The following is a 14,034-nucleotide window of genomic DNA, read 5'->3' as shown; positions in this document are numbered from 1 at the left end:
GAACTTACACTTGTCTCTCGAACAATGTCCCAAACATTCTCGGACGCTGACATCGAAGAGGAGCAAAAACATTTTTCTAATGTCATCGCAACATTCCAGCAATACGCCCAATATTCGGTAGGTATTCTTATCATCATGCACCACACTGTCACCTTATGAATAACTTGCTTGTCCGACACATTCAGCTAGCAGCCAATAACAGGCGACGAAAAGACATCTACACACTTCTCAGGGTGACAAAGAACTTCTCGACGTTCTTGGGTACCGACAAAAACTTCAAGAAGTGGATAGAGCCATTCTGGACAATGCAGAATTCTTGAAGCTGATTGTTGCAAACCCCGAGATCTTTGGCCATGATCTCGACTTTCCAAAAGATGCAGGTGATGATAATGCTGACCTTCGGACTTTTCATGACCTTTCGCATGGTTTGTACTTGTGCGAGACAGAATCCGATTTGTGCTTACCAATGCCAATGTTGTGCAGGTGACGCGCATTCACATTCTCATGGTCACCCGCATCACCACAGTCACTCGCATGACCATGAGAATGTCACCCCAGATCGCAGAGCTGTCAGCCAGTATCAGCGAAAGTACAAACCTACGGACTTCGACATGGACAAGTTGCGAAGCACTCTGAAGCAATTCGTACGGGACTGGAGTCAAGAGGTAAACTTATAATTCTACCCCTTTTCAAATTATGTAACTTGGGCTTGCATCCCAGGGAAAAGAAGAACGGGACACGTGTTATACGCCAATCAAAGACGCGCTGGTCGCGCATTTCTCGGACAAACCATCTCCGGAGTTAAGGTTAGTTCAGGCTCTAAACTTTCCTCTTGACAACATAAACGTATTACTCTACCAGACAAAATATCCGGGTGCTCGTTCCTGGTGCAGGCCTTGGCCGGTTGGCTTATGATGTTGCGAATTTAGGTTTGCGGAGCTTGTGTATCTCTCTTCCGATTTGGACTTAGTCAGTCCGCTAGGGTTCGCCTGTCAGGGAAATGAATTCTCTCACTACATGCTTCTTGCTTCTTATCTTATTTTAAATAGGTAAGAAAAGCAGGGATCTGAGTGTGCGACTAAACATTTGATTCTGGTCGCAGGACTGACGCGATTGGACAATACACCATATACCCTTATGTCCATTCTTCTCCAACCTTCCTGACCGTGAAGCAATGTTACGCCCAGTGAAAATACCCGATGTCCTTCCCTCGGCCCTACCAGCTGGCTCGAATTTTTCCTTGGTTGCGGGTATGATTATTGACAGGTCCTTTGAGTATCTTGGCTTCTCAACGTTTCAGGCGACTTCGAGGAGATTTATGGAACAGAATACGAAGAAGGCAATTTCGAACCACAGGCGGGGCAATGGGACGCTGTTCTGACATGTTTCTTTATTGATACTGTAGGGATTTGTTTCCGTTCAGGTGTATTTTATGCTAATGAAGCTAATTCAGGCAAAGAATATCGTCAACTACCTTCGTATAATTCACAGGATATTGGCACCTGGTGGAGTATGGATTAACATGGGTCAGAGCGGTAGCTTTGTCCCAGCTTTCCTGCTGACCACATATCAGGCCCGCTGCTCTGGCACTTCGAAAATAATGCAACCAATGATCCATCCATTGAACTTGATCTCGAAGAAGTCAAAATGCTGGCTCGAAAAATCGGTTTTGTGATCTCTGTAAGTCTTTATATCGCATTCCGCTGTGTAAATCTGACGAGAGCGATCTGCTATCAGGATGAGCGAACGATAGACACGACTTACACGAGTAATTCCCGGTCTATGCTGGGATATGTTTATAAAACTGCTTTCTGGACGGCGACGAAAGCTTAATGATAGATGCACCATGAGCTTCTCTCGTTTATTGAATGACACACATTGCTATCGTGCAGCCTTATGAGCGGCGTGTAAAATGGTAGCAACTTCGGTGAATGTCGGGTTGTGCAAAATACGTGCGTGTATCCGTCGACTGTTCATCCCTGGTATCAGCAATCATATTGCAGTTCTCAATATGCTCGGAGATAGGTATTTCTGCGCACTCATCGACCCGCTATCTCATCATTTTTCGCTATTGATTCCTGACACTGTCCTCCAAACCCATCCCAAAAGGCGGATCTCCTCGGGGCTCATCCCGGTAGTCTCAGGTAAGTAGAACAAACAGAATAGCCATCCTAGCAGACTTAGCCTTGTATAGAACTCGGCGGGAGTAATTTTCAGCAACCACATCAGTGAAGTTCATTTGGTAGTTACTTCACGCACCTATATTTCCAGATACTCAATTTCTGCGTTCAGAGCGCTGATCTCTGGGAAATAACTATAATGGCGAAAACTACAACATGAGGTCGCGTTCAAAGTCAACGTGCTGCCTTCTCATCGACTGGGAATCCTGCCACCTCTTCGTTCATCAGCCGCGGTGTCCAAAACCGCACAATTCCGCTGCCGTTCATGTCGGGTTCGTTCATGTGCACGAGCATTGATATTGAGCAAGCTAAATGCATTGCGCCCACAGGTATTATAGCCAAGAACTACAAGTGAGGCATCAAGGCGGTCCACGACACCGCCTTGTATGCGTCAGGAGGAAGATCGCGTAAAGTGGTGAACATGAGCACCAAGAGGATGGCACGTCCTATGATGTACAGGATGGGACACACTATGAACATAAATAACCATGAAATCATGGTTGCATACGGCAGGAATACTAGTGTGCAGAGTATTACTGGAAAACATGCAAAAACGCAGCTGGGTGTGCAAGATATAGCAATGGCGCTCATGCGCCAGAGGACCTGTTCCTGATATGTGGGGAAGGCAAAAAACCAAGCCATACAATGGACACCGCCAAATATGGTTGCCATAAGCAATCCAGCAAGCGCAAGAACTAGCTGGTCCAAAAGTTCGAGTGCGATACTGCCATCAAATGTTGGAACTCGGAGCTTTTGGAAGTCGGACGCGCCTAGTATTTCGAAGTATGAATCCCAGATCGTGAGAATCCAATTATGGTCTTCTGCTTCATTAACACTAAGGCAGACATAATCAACAGCAGTATAATTGTTGAGGCGCATACATACTTAATGTGATGCTCTGGCCTTGACTCGGTTGATTTCAAGTACACTGGATATGGACATTGCACGTTGAGAGGCTTGTTCCACCACGCAACATAACTTAAAAATTGAGAACCGCAAAAGCCAGTGTCCCCACTTCGAGCTGGGTGGTTTCGAGGTGATAGATAGCACGCGTAATGAGCTGAATGACAAACCAAGTCACTTGAAGGATGATCAATCCTTTCGATATCGCATTTCCTTTGCTCTTGTCATGAATCCGGTTCACTGTTAGGGTAGGGATGTCGATAGACTTGTCATGTATCAGTTCGAGCATGCGATCAGGCCGTAGTGTGAGGTAGGGTTTCCCGTCCACATAAAGCATGAAACCACCCATCAACATAAAGAAACTGTGTGTATGAGTCCATGTATCTACGAATGTAGATGAGTCAATATTTAGGTGAGTACTCGGAATTGGACTTGCCTTCAGATTGTTCCGATACATAGGCTTTGAACATCTTTTTGAATGGCTTCGCAAGAGCCTGAGCATATGTACCCCACATCCTGGAGTGGGCGCTGAAGTATATGAATTTCCGAAGGAACAGTAGGGCCACCTTCAGGGTCTTGAGAACCAGGTGAGTCATTCTCCGGGTGCGGCAAAATAGAATGTCGAGCTCACCTTCGACGTTATATTGCTCTACAGTTGCTTCCAAGTCAATGGAACCATGATCCGAGTCTAATGACGTGCATAGTAAGTTGCTCAAGAAACGTATACAGTTTCGAATGGCACGGCCCACCTCCAGGCTGCTCTTGTGGCTGAGGAACACCGAAAGTCCAGATTCCTTGAACTGTCTGGTAACATGGCGAGCGCTAATCCACTGGCGCACAGCCCATATGACGATCAGTTCAGGAGCAATTAGTGCCATCATCATGATGCCAAGTCGTCGCCACAGAATAACAACGAGGCTGTCCTTAGGACTCGGGATATTGGGGTGAATGGCGCTATATACACACGCAAACATAGTGAGAAGTGAGCTGGACACGATGTTCCACATGGTTCTAGTATTTGTGAATAATGGGACTTCAGCTTCAGAAACGTTGCTACTAGTTGTGTTTGTAGTAGGTACAGCTTGGATAACTCCAAAGAGGTAAAGGAGGAAGCAGAAAGGTAGCAGGCGCATTGTGTTAGAGTATACCGAAGAGCCATCTGAATCCTGTTCACAGTTTATATGTTACGGCGAGCGTCAGCTTACAGCAAAGTAATGATCCGATCGATCGATCAACTAGATCTGGGGTGGTCACATGCACATAAACAGCCAGCCCATCAGAGTCGTTTGGACGGCGAAAATGGCGGTTTTACGATGCTTATAGTTAGACTAGTAGAAGCACGCGCGTTTAGGTTAAGCGTCGTTTACAAAAGGAACAACATTTTGTAGCAAAACGTTGATGCAGCAGCGGAATAAGGGCATTACCGAACTCACAGTGGCGAGCAGATGGAGATCACAATTCGAGTACTGAGTTTAATTCATGATCGGCCGGGCCCTTCAGCACCTGACGCTCTGTCTCAACTAAACGTGTACATGGAATGTACGTCTGTTCCACGATAAGCAACCCTCGCTGTCTGACTGCAGTTGATAGCCGGGCCCAACGCATGTCCAACGGCAGGATTTAATCTAGTACCTTCTCTTCGGCCAACGACTGTCAAAAGTACCGGGTCGTACGGTTCGGTGCGGAGAATCTTCAGCTGAATGACTCTTCTTTCTTAGCGGTCATGCGCGCTAGTCTTGCGCGCACTTCGTGCATGTCATGGCCATTTCACTACGTTAAATACAATCCAAGAGTGTCACCTGAATGGGCGGCGATAAAATTATTTTGTCATGCATTCCATCATGGGCGCAAAGAGATTCGTACCTTCGTTCTTTAGCGCCAGCTGATGCCCTTGTCTGCATATCACCAGTTGACAGTACAACAACATTGATCCCAGAATTCTAACACAACATGAAAGTCCAATCCCATGTCCTCCAGACTTTTCAGAACCGATCCCAGTCGTTGCACAGGCGGGGTGAGTAGAAGAGGGCTTGGACATCGACACTTTCGAGGATGACAAGGTCCTTATTCTCCTGTAAAACACGTGGAGTGTGACTCTGGTTCTGAGACATGGGAGTTCTTTAGGGCAGAGGGTTTATGTGGGGAAGGCATGGGCTGCTTGAGTGGACTCTGGAGAATGCAGAGGTTTGCGAGTGGATCTAAAGAGGGCTTTCCACGAGGGGTAATACTTGAGCGCCGTAGATCATGCTCGTTCGTAATTTCCTCCGTCCGCCACTGCTATTTTCAGGCTTTACTGGTGAATCGATGTTGTATAGTGGAGAACGTAACGGCTTGGGCAGGTAGGAGGATATGAAATGTTTCTTGTGTATTTCAATTTCGCAGCTATTAGAGACGGGATTCGTTGTGGGAAGTGAGGCGTTAATAGATGGGATCACGGGGCAGCCATCGATGGTGAGGCCTGCGTCGCCAAGAACAACAAGGAACGCCTACTTGCGAGTTACAGCGGCTTGGTAAGTTCAGATGAACAACTCACGCACCTTTCTTTCCTGAAATACAATTTATGCATGCAGAGCGCTGATCTCTGGGTAATGGCATAGTGGCGCACACTGCATGTCGGGTCGTGTCCAAAGGTAACCGTCTCTTCATCGATTGGGAATGCTGCTAATTGCTCATTAGCCTTCCACTTCATCTGCTGCAGCGTCCAAGCAGTCCTATTTTGCTGTCATTCATGATGATGAGCAAGACCTCAAGAATCAAAGTTTGTTTCGTTCGCGTCCATGTCATACCGTTACGTGCGGGTCATGTGATCGTGTCGCGGTTCATCATAGAGCCCCTTCAGTGAATTCACCCGTCTCAGATGGGCAGCCAAACGTGACAATGTACCAATGGGGACGGGCTATCCCATGTGGGCCCATGCCAATAATTGTACCATGATACATGGGTGGGCCGAGGTCATGTGTGTACCCGAGACAAATGGATGGGCCAGGGGTATATAATACAGACAGTAGTATAGGAATGTACTAGTATACAGGACATTATGGTGAATCCGGTCTTACAATGGAGACGGGTAGGCCAAGGGTAAAAAGTATAGACATTGGTATATAGATATACTACTATATAGGACATTATATGTAATGAATACAGTGTGCAGTGGAGACAGGTGGGCCAGAGTAATGTGTGTACCCAGGGCAAACAGGTGGGCTGAGGTAATGTGTATACCCAAGGCAAACAGGTGGGCCAGAGGAATGTGTGTACCCAGGGCAAACAGGTGGGCCAAGGGTATAAAGTGAGTGGGCCAGACGGATGTGTACCCACCTCACATGGATGGGCCGAGGCTGATTCCCGGAGAGGAATGGGCCAAATGCATACAAGGAAACAGATGGGCCGGGTATGCAGGTTGGCCGGACAGATATGGACTCGCACAGGGATGGGCTGGGTATGCATGTTGACCAGACGGATGTGTGTAATGGGTCAAACAGGTGGACAGGGCAGATGTGTGTACCCAACTTACACACGGATGGGCTGGATGAATGTGTGGGCTGGGTGAATGTGTGTACCCAGGGCGAACAGGTGGGCTGGGTTATGTGTGTACCCAAGGCAAATGGGTGGGCTGGGGGATGTGTACTTAAGGCAAACAGGTGGGCCAGAGTATGTGTGTACTCGAGGCAAACAGGTGGGCCAGAGTATGTGTGTACCCAAGCAAATGGTGGGCCAGGGGATGTGTACTCGAGGCAAACAGGTGGGCCTTAGTATGTGTGTACCTAAGGCAAACAGGTGGGTCCGGAGTATGTGACACCAGGACATCCAGTCAAAGTTATCATCCAGTCTCTATGAGAGTATGTAGTATAGATCAGGTAGGTACTCAAGGGGCCATCTGACTAAATTTGTATACAATGTGTACAATAACGTCTCTACACAGAGGCACTCTGCTCGACCGGGTCACCATATTTCACATTAGCCATATTTTGCGTACTCTGTTCTTGGAGTTCCAACAAAGTTATGGATACTATCTCACATGTACCATGCAGTGACAATCCGGTTGCCCTCCTCCACATGCATATGATGTCTCACAAGCTGACACGATGAGGCCAACATTGACCTGGAGTTATATAAGAATTTTATCCCAAGATTAATGAAATCCAGTGATGACCAGATGGTAAATACCTGCGGTGGTCATGATATCAAATGCCTCCGGTCGACATTTTGGATCTCTATGAGGTGGTGACTGACAATTGCAAATGACTGACACCACATTGAAAACAGATGTCCAACATTGTAAATGATAGCACATATCATGCAACTCATACCGGCTCGCCCATTCACCCAGTCTGACTTGGGTTTGAATTCCGGCAAGATAGAGATCCGGATGCATGACACTAAGTGCAGCAGAGACAAGGATACATGGACCTTTGGAGGGAGGTCGTGATATTGTGACCATCAACTCCCTTTAATGTGGCTGATACATCAGGTGAGAAACCATCTTCTGGATCAAGATTTTGGAAACCGTATTTCTATGACACTTCAGATGGGTAACCTGAATTCATATGAACAGGATGTACCTCTCTTCCTTGCTGAAACCAAGCCAGAGATATATTGATGCAACTGGGGGTGATCTTCTCATCCAAACTCGGATAGAAATTGGACTTGTGAGTCCGCCATTCAGTAGGCTTGCTGGTCGTGATGCTATTGTTCAGCAAATTGCCCATGGAGTTTGTAGCACAATGCATATCTGTCTGGATACACCCAGATGAGATGAAATACAAAATGAATGCCAATAGATGACAGACCATTATCATGCTGGTCATGGCTCCAGGCAAATACCAGACAATAATTCTGCCCCTGGAATCAATGATGACACTTGGTTTTGCCAAGATCCGATGTTCTTCAGGAGGGAATCTGTCCAAAAGACTTTGCTCTTGTTTCTCGTTTTGACTGGATTCATATTTGTCAAGGGATTTGTTATATCTAACCATGTCAATGTTGAGATGAACTATTGGCAAGTTAGTTGACCGGAAAGGATGATATATACAAAAATGAATACCAGGATTAGAGTAAGTGATGGCCAGGACATTGGCAAGTTGCTGCAAAGCAATACAGGTGTTGATATCCAACAGTCCAATGCTCATTTGCTTTGCCGGCCATCCATGAATTTTGGACATAAAGGTGTCATACACCAATTCACTGGCAAGGTCGGTCTGGTATAATGCCCAGTCTTGTGGGATACTCACCATGTGTCGAGGAACAAAATGAGTGATGAAGAAAGAAAAAGAAGACCGGTCGGATCGATCCATGACCAGGATGAGCAGGTATCAGCGTCATTCACATGACCAGATGTAAGCTAGAAATCACCACCCATGTCTATTGCGATTGAATACAATAAGCAGTATAAAATATACAAAATGAATGCTTTTAGATATCACATTATGCTCGACTGTCCTTTGGATGCACTGTCATCTGCATTCAACCGGTCCATGAGCATCTGTGAGGAAACCACAGCCCTCATGATCTCCTCAACTGGCCCAGCTAAGCATGCCAACCTATCACTTGAATGTGTAAGTTTCATCATTCTCCCTTGCAATATTTCCATGAGATCTTTACCAATTGCCATCTGACGGCACTCTGCAAGTGATACTGATCCGATTGTCTCCGGTGTATGAACCGGACCAAGCTTGAGCATATATGGAAGAAGGCCGGTTTCCACATGATCCGGCTATTATAATATTGAATGTTGGATTTGGTGAGGATCCTGTGCGGGCTGTCAATGTTTCAAGGACTCACAAGTTCTACAAAATGGCCCTCAACCAACTCCATCACATCTTGGACAGATGACTTTGGCAACATGTCTGACACCTTGCAAGAGGTAAGATTGTCCTTCCACCATGCATTAAAGTAGTCGGGCATACAAGCAATGTCATATTCATCTGACTCCTTGCAGTGCACAGAGAGGTTCAATGCTTTGATATCCGTCAAAAACTCAGTGACATCCGGCTGCCGGTCCACCAATGTATGTGCAATCATGATTGCAATCACATGATGAAGGGGTGTTGGAATGACAGCGGAGCACCTGCTGAGGAAGGATATATTGATGAAAGGCGTGACAAAGGTCTATATGACAAATGACAACTTTGAGATCAATACAATATCAGGATGACCGGACGACCAGATGGCCAGATGACTGGACACATACCTCCATTTCCCATTTCATGAGTTTGTGGAAAGCTTCTGCATATCCAGGAAGGGAAGTGGAAAAGCTCTTGTACACATACAGGCGCATGGCCAACAAATGCGAATTGGCATAGAATAGGGCATGAGAAATATCTCCAGCAGTGACCTGACCATCTGAATAGGCCATGATGACTTGCTCAGAGCCAACCAGATCTCCAGTGTGGTTCATAGAGTGCGAAAGAAGGATGATGTAGCAATTGTAGTGGTGATTGTTGTTTGTTGTAGTAGTAGTAGTGGTGGTGAAACAGACAAAGTATGATTATGTACATGTCCTATCAAATTACATATCGACCATTCTAGGAAGTATACAACCTGGTACCATGAATCATCTGACAACCTGTATATCACCCTGAATATCCAGGACTGAGTTTGCAAAAAGAATCTGCCCAATGTACAGCCAGGTCGTAGGTATATTTGAGATTGTAGGGCAGCAGTAACATGCATGTCCAGTCATCTCATTGGAAGCAGCATTGTCCATGTGAGCAAGCCATTGCTTGGCCTTATGCTTGAAAAAATTGATGGTCCACTGCATTTCATGTTTGACAAGAATGACCTCTTCATTCCAACAATCACAAAGTGCCTTGGTCCGGAGCCAGTTCACCTGATAAACTATTCAGTGGGTGAGACCGGATAACATCATATCACCGGATGCAATGGACACTCACATTCTGTCATTCAGTCATTTCCGGCTGTATCACCCTGAACATCAAGCGACCAGAACCATGCAAGGGTAGCGTTCCTCTGACCATGTGCATTTGGATCAGCCACTGCAGTGCTTGCCTTCAGGTGTTCTTTCTTCAACGGAAGATATTTCTTCAAGAGGTTGTGATTGGGGAGTCGATCTAGCTGCAACCGGCATTTTGAGTATATCCTGGCATTAAGTTTGACTGCTGCTTCCACCGTACGAACTCGAGTCCATGCCTGGGTTGAGGTGGCTTGTGACTTAGCTGACCGGACAGAGTCCCAGAATATCACAGCCTTATCTACCAAATGAACTCTAATTGCATGTAGTGCATCATTGGCTTGGCCTTCACGGAGGATGGTTTCTTCTTTCATGAGATCGGTTAGACCCAATGCCTTGCATCTGGCTTCACCAAGGTTAGAAGGCAAAGGTACGATAGTAAGCTCTGGTTGAAATATCGAGGCATGTGTTTCCAGATCCGGATGTTGATCATGATCCTTGAGATCAGAATAATCTTCTTCATCCGGTGAATCATGATCCCTGTTTACCAGAGAATCCGGTTCGTTTGCATCGACTTTGCATCCAAGATATGTAGATGCCATCTTAAGAAAACTTGTTATCTGAGTTTGCAGCTTATCCCTAAGTCGGGCCACTCTCAGTAATTGAATGTCTGTAGGATGTCTCCCAAGCCTTTTCACATCTCTAGAGAGAGAGATTTAAAATTCTTCTATGGTGAGACCAGTTGCGAGCCAAGTGGCAGCTCCTCGTCAACTAATAGAATTGGTGACCAAATAATCCGGACAATTTTGAGCCTGTAGCAGATGCAACTCCTGTTGCTTTCTGGTTGGAGCTGTACATCATGGTATTCAAATCATAATGAGAATGCCATCAGGCCTGGATGAGTAGTGGTAAAATTCGACACTTACCCTTTTCCAACCGGACCTCATAAATGTCCATGGCTGTTGGATCCTCCATTCTGTTCTTGTAAGCAAGTGCCTCTTCTGCTTCCCAAAGAATGACCATCAGAATGAGCTGTCTCATTAAGATTTTGAAATGACTTTTTGCTCTCTTCAGCACCCCTGGCAGCCTCTTTAAACTTTCTGCAGAGAAATTTGGCTGCAGGGCAAGTTAGCTGGGAAGGAATAATATGAGACCGGAAGATTTTTGTACATCCGGCCGGAGGTTGGCAACTCACTCATGCGTATCATTTTAATGAAGTTACAATCATTCATTTGATAATCCAATACCTCTTTGCGATGTGGAGTCCCCATGGCCCTAGCCGATGGAGAGATTATGTTCAAAGATGCCCAGAGTGTTTCCATGATCTCTCCATCAATCCTGCTGGTTCCACGGATAAAATTTGATGTATACTGGACATAACAGCTGTCCTGATGACCTGTGTACATGCCACAAACCAATTCTAGGAATGATGTCCATGCCAATGGGGATGGAAAGGTACATGCTGGATGCGACCTGGTCCTTCAAAAACATATGATACTGACAATTTATGTCGTAGAAGGTTATGGCGTGGGAGATTCCATCTGTATTGTAGTTGAGTGCTTGACTCAAGGCATAGTCCATGTTCATCTGCCTAATTATTTGGGATGCTCAGTAAGACCAGAAATGCTTGTAACCAGATGTGATGGTCATTCACCTTTCACCCTTCTGAAAATTCACCATGGAATGTGGGACAAAACATCTGTGCTGTGCACATGCACATCCTCCTATACCAGTGGCCTCCAGCTTTTGCCGGGAGGTGTTTGCTTGATTGACTGCATGGTGATTGTTGCAATCTGACCTTTGGACATGGTCTTAGGCAATACATAAATGACTCTTGTATCTTTCATCTCCAACCATGAATGCAAGACCATCCATCAATGATACTTCATTAGATGGATTCACTGGATGGAGGTGCTTGGCTTTGAAATTACCATCCATGACTGAAGTCCTGGTGAAGAGCCATGAAGGTGTGTTGTCTGGCTGGGTGGATGTACCGGTCGACAGGTCCAAGTTTATCCCCGGTTGTGGACATGCAGGGCAAAATAGGGCAAGATCACCGGCCTTTGGCTCACCATCTTTGTGAGCAAACCCATGCCACTTGTAAAGCTTGCATTGGCGCCACTTCCTGGCAGTTCTCATAAGTTCTCTGTAGCAATCCTACAGATCCTGCTGTTTAATCACCAGATTGCTGAGTACAGAGAATGAAAACTGACTAGAACCATCAATGGAAATATGCTCGAGGTCAGCCTCCAGATCTTACTGTAGTAATTCATGGCTGATGTACCACATTCGAGGTTGTCTAGCAGAAAGTCGTCCAAGACAGAGAATGTGAATGCAGTTTTTGGTCTGGTGAATGATGCCGGAAACAAGCCTGCTTGAAAGAGCTGCATATCCCGGGAGAGAGCACCGGGGCACTGGCAATATGAGATGGATAGAGAGTGAACACCGGATTTGTCTACTATGGTGATAGCCGGATGATCTGAGTCGGTGACAAGTGGAATGGAAGCTCCCTCCGGATAATCATCATAGTGTATATTTTCATCGGTATCTGACCATTCAAACAGGTCTGATGTGTATTCAGTGCTGCTGGGGCATGGAGTGCCATCGTGAGCGAGGTGAATGTGCAGGCCAACTTTAATGAGTGATGTTTCTTGAAAAAATGATCCAGTCCATTGACTGATGCAATGGAATGGATGTCTTTGATGCTGGGTTCTGCAGCAGTCTGTGCAAAACAGGGGCTCATTAAAACAGCCATGGCATTTATAAACCCCATCCTTCTTGCAGACTGAACAAAGCTGGTCCGGGGGAGGGGCTTCTCTGACCATTAGTAAATTAATGTAGTCCTTGAACTTGTGCTTCCATTGCCGAAGATATTCATTCTGCCCCTGCATTATCCAGTCAGATGCAGACTGCAGAAATCAGAATGACTGCTGCTTGCCAGAGATTTTGGTAATTTAAACTGAGGGATGTCACCTTGGTCAAAGTCAAAGTCCTTACCCTTGTGAAGCATCTGAGAGAACCCGACTGTTTGCTTTGAGGGAGATTTTGTTGGTGATGATGTCACCGACTTCATTTTTGGAGACCATGAATCTTTCACCCAAGATGACCTCGATCCTCTGGCTGTAGTTTTTTCCTTGAGTTTATATAGCTGAGGCAATTGTTTCTTCATTGGAGGAGTGTATGTGATTCCCTGTTGTTTACTAGTCTTTGCCATGATTGATATCACCACTTAGGATTGTTGGGCCGGGCAGTATGGTTAAGTATGATGACCTGTAGGCATATGACTTCATGTTCTGCCTTCGTTCTCCTTCAACTCCGGTCTCTGAGCGATTTGAATTGCTGGACCAGCACAACATTTTCCGTTCCTGTTAGTCATTGAGGTACCTCGGGTGATGAGAAAGGGACTGATTTGATCATCCAACTAGATCACTGTTCTCGAGCCATATTAGTATAAAGGACAATAATGTCACCGAAGATCTCGGAATATTATGTCCATTTAGAATATATTAAGGTCTGCAATTGCCATAAGTTGTGTCATATCTGAGTCGGTTAACCAAACACATGGTAATCCTGCCATCATCCCAAATTTGAGTAGATTTCCTCCGGTATCAATGTGTCTCCCTATATGCCATATTTAAGAGTATTACTGTATGGGACCCAGGTGCTATATGATGAACTTGGTCTAAGTTCACATGTTTTACAATTCTAAGTTCTACAATACAGAAACACAGGACATATTGAGCCTGAGGGTGACATGCTGGCGAACAATCTCTTGTTCAGTCTAATGTTGAGTACATGTGTGATCGGCTATGTAATCTTATACTGTATCCTTTCTTCTACCAATACCTCAACTGCTTTGCAATGGCCTGATCCAACTTATCAGCACACAGTCCCCAAAAGACCAAGCAGAAATTGATGAAGGAAGAGCTGCTGGTGTTACAATCCCACATAGAAGAATGGAAGGAGGCCACTGGCAAGAATAGACAAGTGATTCTGCATGCAGTCATAAGAGAGACCTAAGATGCAAGCCCCTAAGATGGATTC

General features: G+C 45.7%; 6 protein-coding genes across 6 annotated transcripts; 1 reads left to right on the top strand and 5 right to left on the bottom strand.

Annotated features, from left to right (window-relative positions):
• Positions 1-24: 24 nt before the first annotated feature.
• On the top strand, positions 25-2,281 carry EDB93DRAFT_1294734 (N2227-domain-containing protein; the record flags this gene model as incomplete). The annotated part of the gene is made up of 10 exons (XM_041454603.1): positions 25-147; positions 233-425; positions 484-665; positions 721-806; positions 862-929; positions 1,173-1,250; positions 1,301-1,401; positions 1,454-1,526; positions 1,574-1,680; positions 1,738-2,281. 10 exons carry the CDS (start codon positions 25-27, stop codon positions 1,831-1,833), a joined length of 1,107 nt encoding a protein of 368 aa, XP_041305564.1. The 3' UTR covers positions 1,834-2,281.
• Positions 2,282-2,525: 244 nt separating this feature from the next.
• Positions 2,526-4,278, bottom strand: EDB93DRAFT_1294732 (uncharacterized protein; the record flags this gene model as incomplete). The annotated part of the gene is made up of 5 exons (XM_041454602.1): positions 3,715-4,278; positions 3,539-3,658; positions 3,196-3,467; positions 3,066-3,136; positions 2,526-3,015 (listed from the first exon to the last, which is right to left on the bottom strand). The coding sequence occupies exons 1-5, from the start codon at positions 4,214-4,216 to the stop codon at positions 2,526-2,528; spliced, it is 1,455 nt and encodes a 484-aa protein (XP_041305563.1). The 5' UTR covers positions 4,217-4,278.
• A 1,003-nt stretch (positions 4,279-5,281) lies between these two features.
• Positions 5,282-6,022, bottom strand: EDB93DRAFT_1105728 (uncharacterized protein; the record flags this gene model as incomplete). Its single annotated transcript, XM_041447531.1, has 4 exons — positions 5,282-5,569; positions 5,621-5,629; positions 5,689-5,794; positions 5,967-6,022. 4 exons carry the CDS (start codon positions 6,020-6,022, stop codon positions 5,282-5,284), a joined length of 459 nt encoding a protein of 152 aa, XP_041305562.1.
• Positions 6,023-8,499: 2,477 nt separating this feature from the next.
• EDB93DRAFT_1105727 (uncharacterized protein) lies at positions 8,500-9,477 on the bottom strand (the record flags this gene model as incomplete). The annotated part of the gene is made up of 3 exons (XM_041447530.1): positions 8,500-8,793; positions 8,862-9,188; positions 9,271-9,477. The coding sequence occupies 3 exons, from the start codon at positions 9,475-9,477 to the stop codon at positions 8,500-8,502; spliced, it is 828 nt and encodes a 275-aa protein (XP_041305561.1).
• Positions 9,478-9,741: 264 nt separating this feature from the next.
• Positions 9,742-9,918, bottom strand: EDB93DRAFT_1071112 (uncharacterized protein; the record flags this gene model as incomplete). The annotated part of the gene is made up of 1 exon (XM_041444974.1): positions 9,742-9,918. A coding segment is annotated over one exon (177 nt), but the record flags the coding sequence as incomplete, so codon positions are not given.
• Positions 9,919-9,983: 65 nt separating this feature from the next.
• On the bottom strand, positions 9,984-13,063 carry EDB93DRAFT_1105726 (uncharacterized protein; the record flags this gene model as incomplete). Its single annotated transcript, XM_041447529.1, is given in 8 exon segments — positions 9,984-10,660; positions 10,917-11,090; positions 11,186-11,386; positions 11,406-11,581; positions 11,645-11,762; positions 11,814-12,147; positions 12,204-12,640; positions 12,964-13,063. The coding sequence occupies 8 exon segments, from the start codon at positions 13,061-13,063 to the stop codon at positions 9,984-9,986; spliced, it is 2,217 nt and encodes a 738-aa protein (XP_041305559.1).
• Between the last annotated feature and the right edge of the window lie 971 nt (positions 13,064-14,034).

This window comes from Suillus bovinus (genome assembly GCF_016758785.1).
Source record: "Suillus bovinus strain UH-Sbo-P2 chromosome Unknown EDB93scaffold_47, whole genome shotgun sequence".
In the NCBI taxonomy this organism is placed as follows: domain Eukaryota; kingdom Fungi; phylum Basidiomycota; class Agaricomycetes; order Boletales; family Suillaceae; genus Suillus; species Suillus bovinus.
The sequence above is the reverse complement of the archived record's forward strand: the minus strand, read 5'-3'. Positions and strand labels throughout refer to the sequence as shown.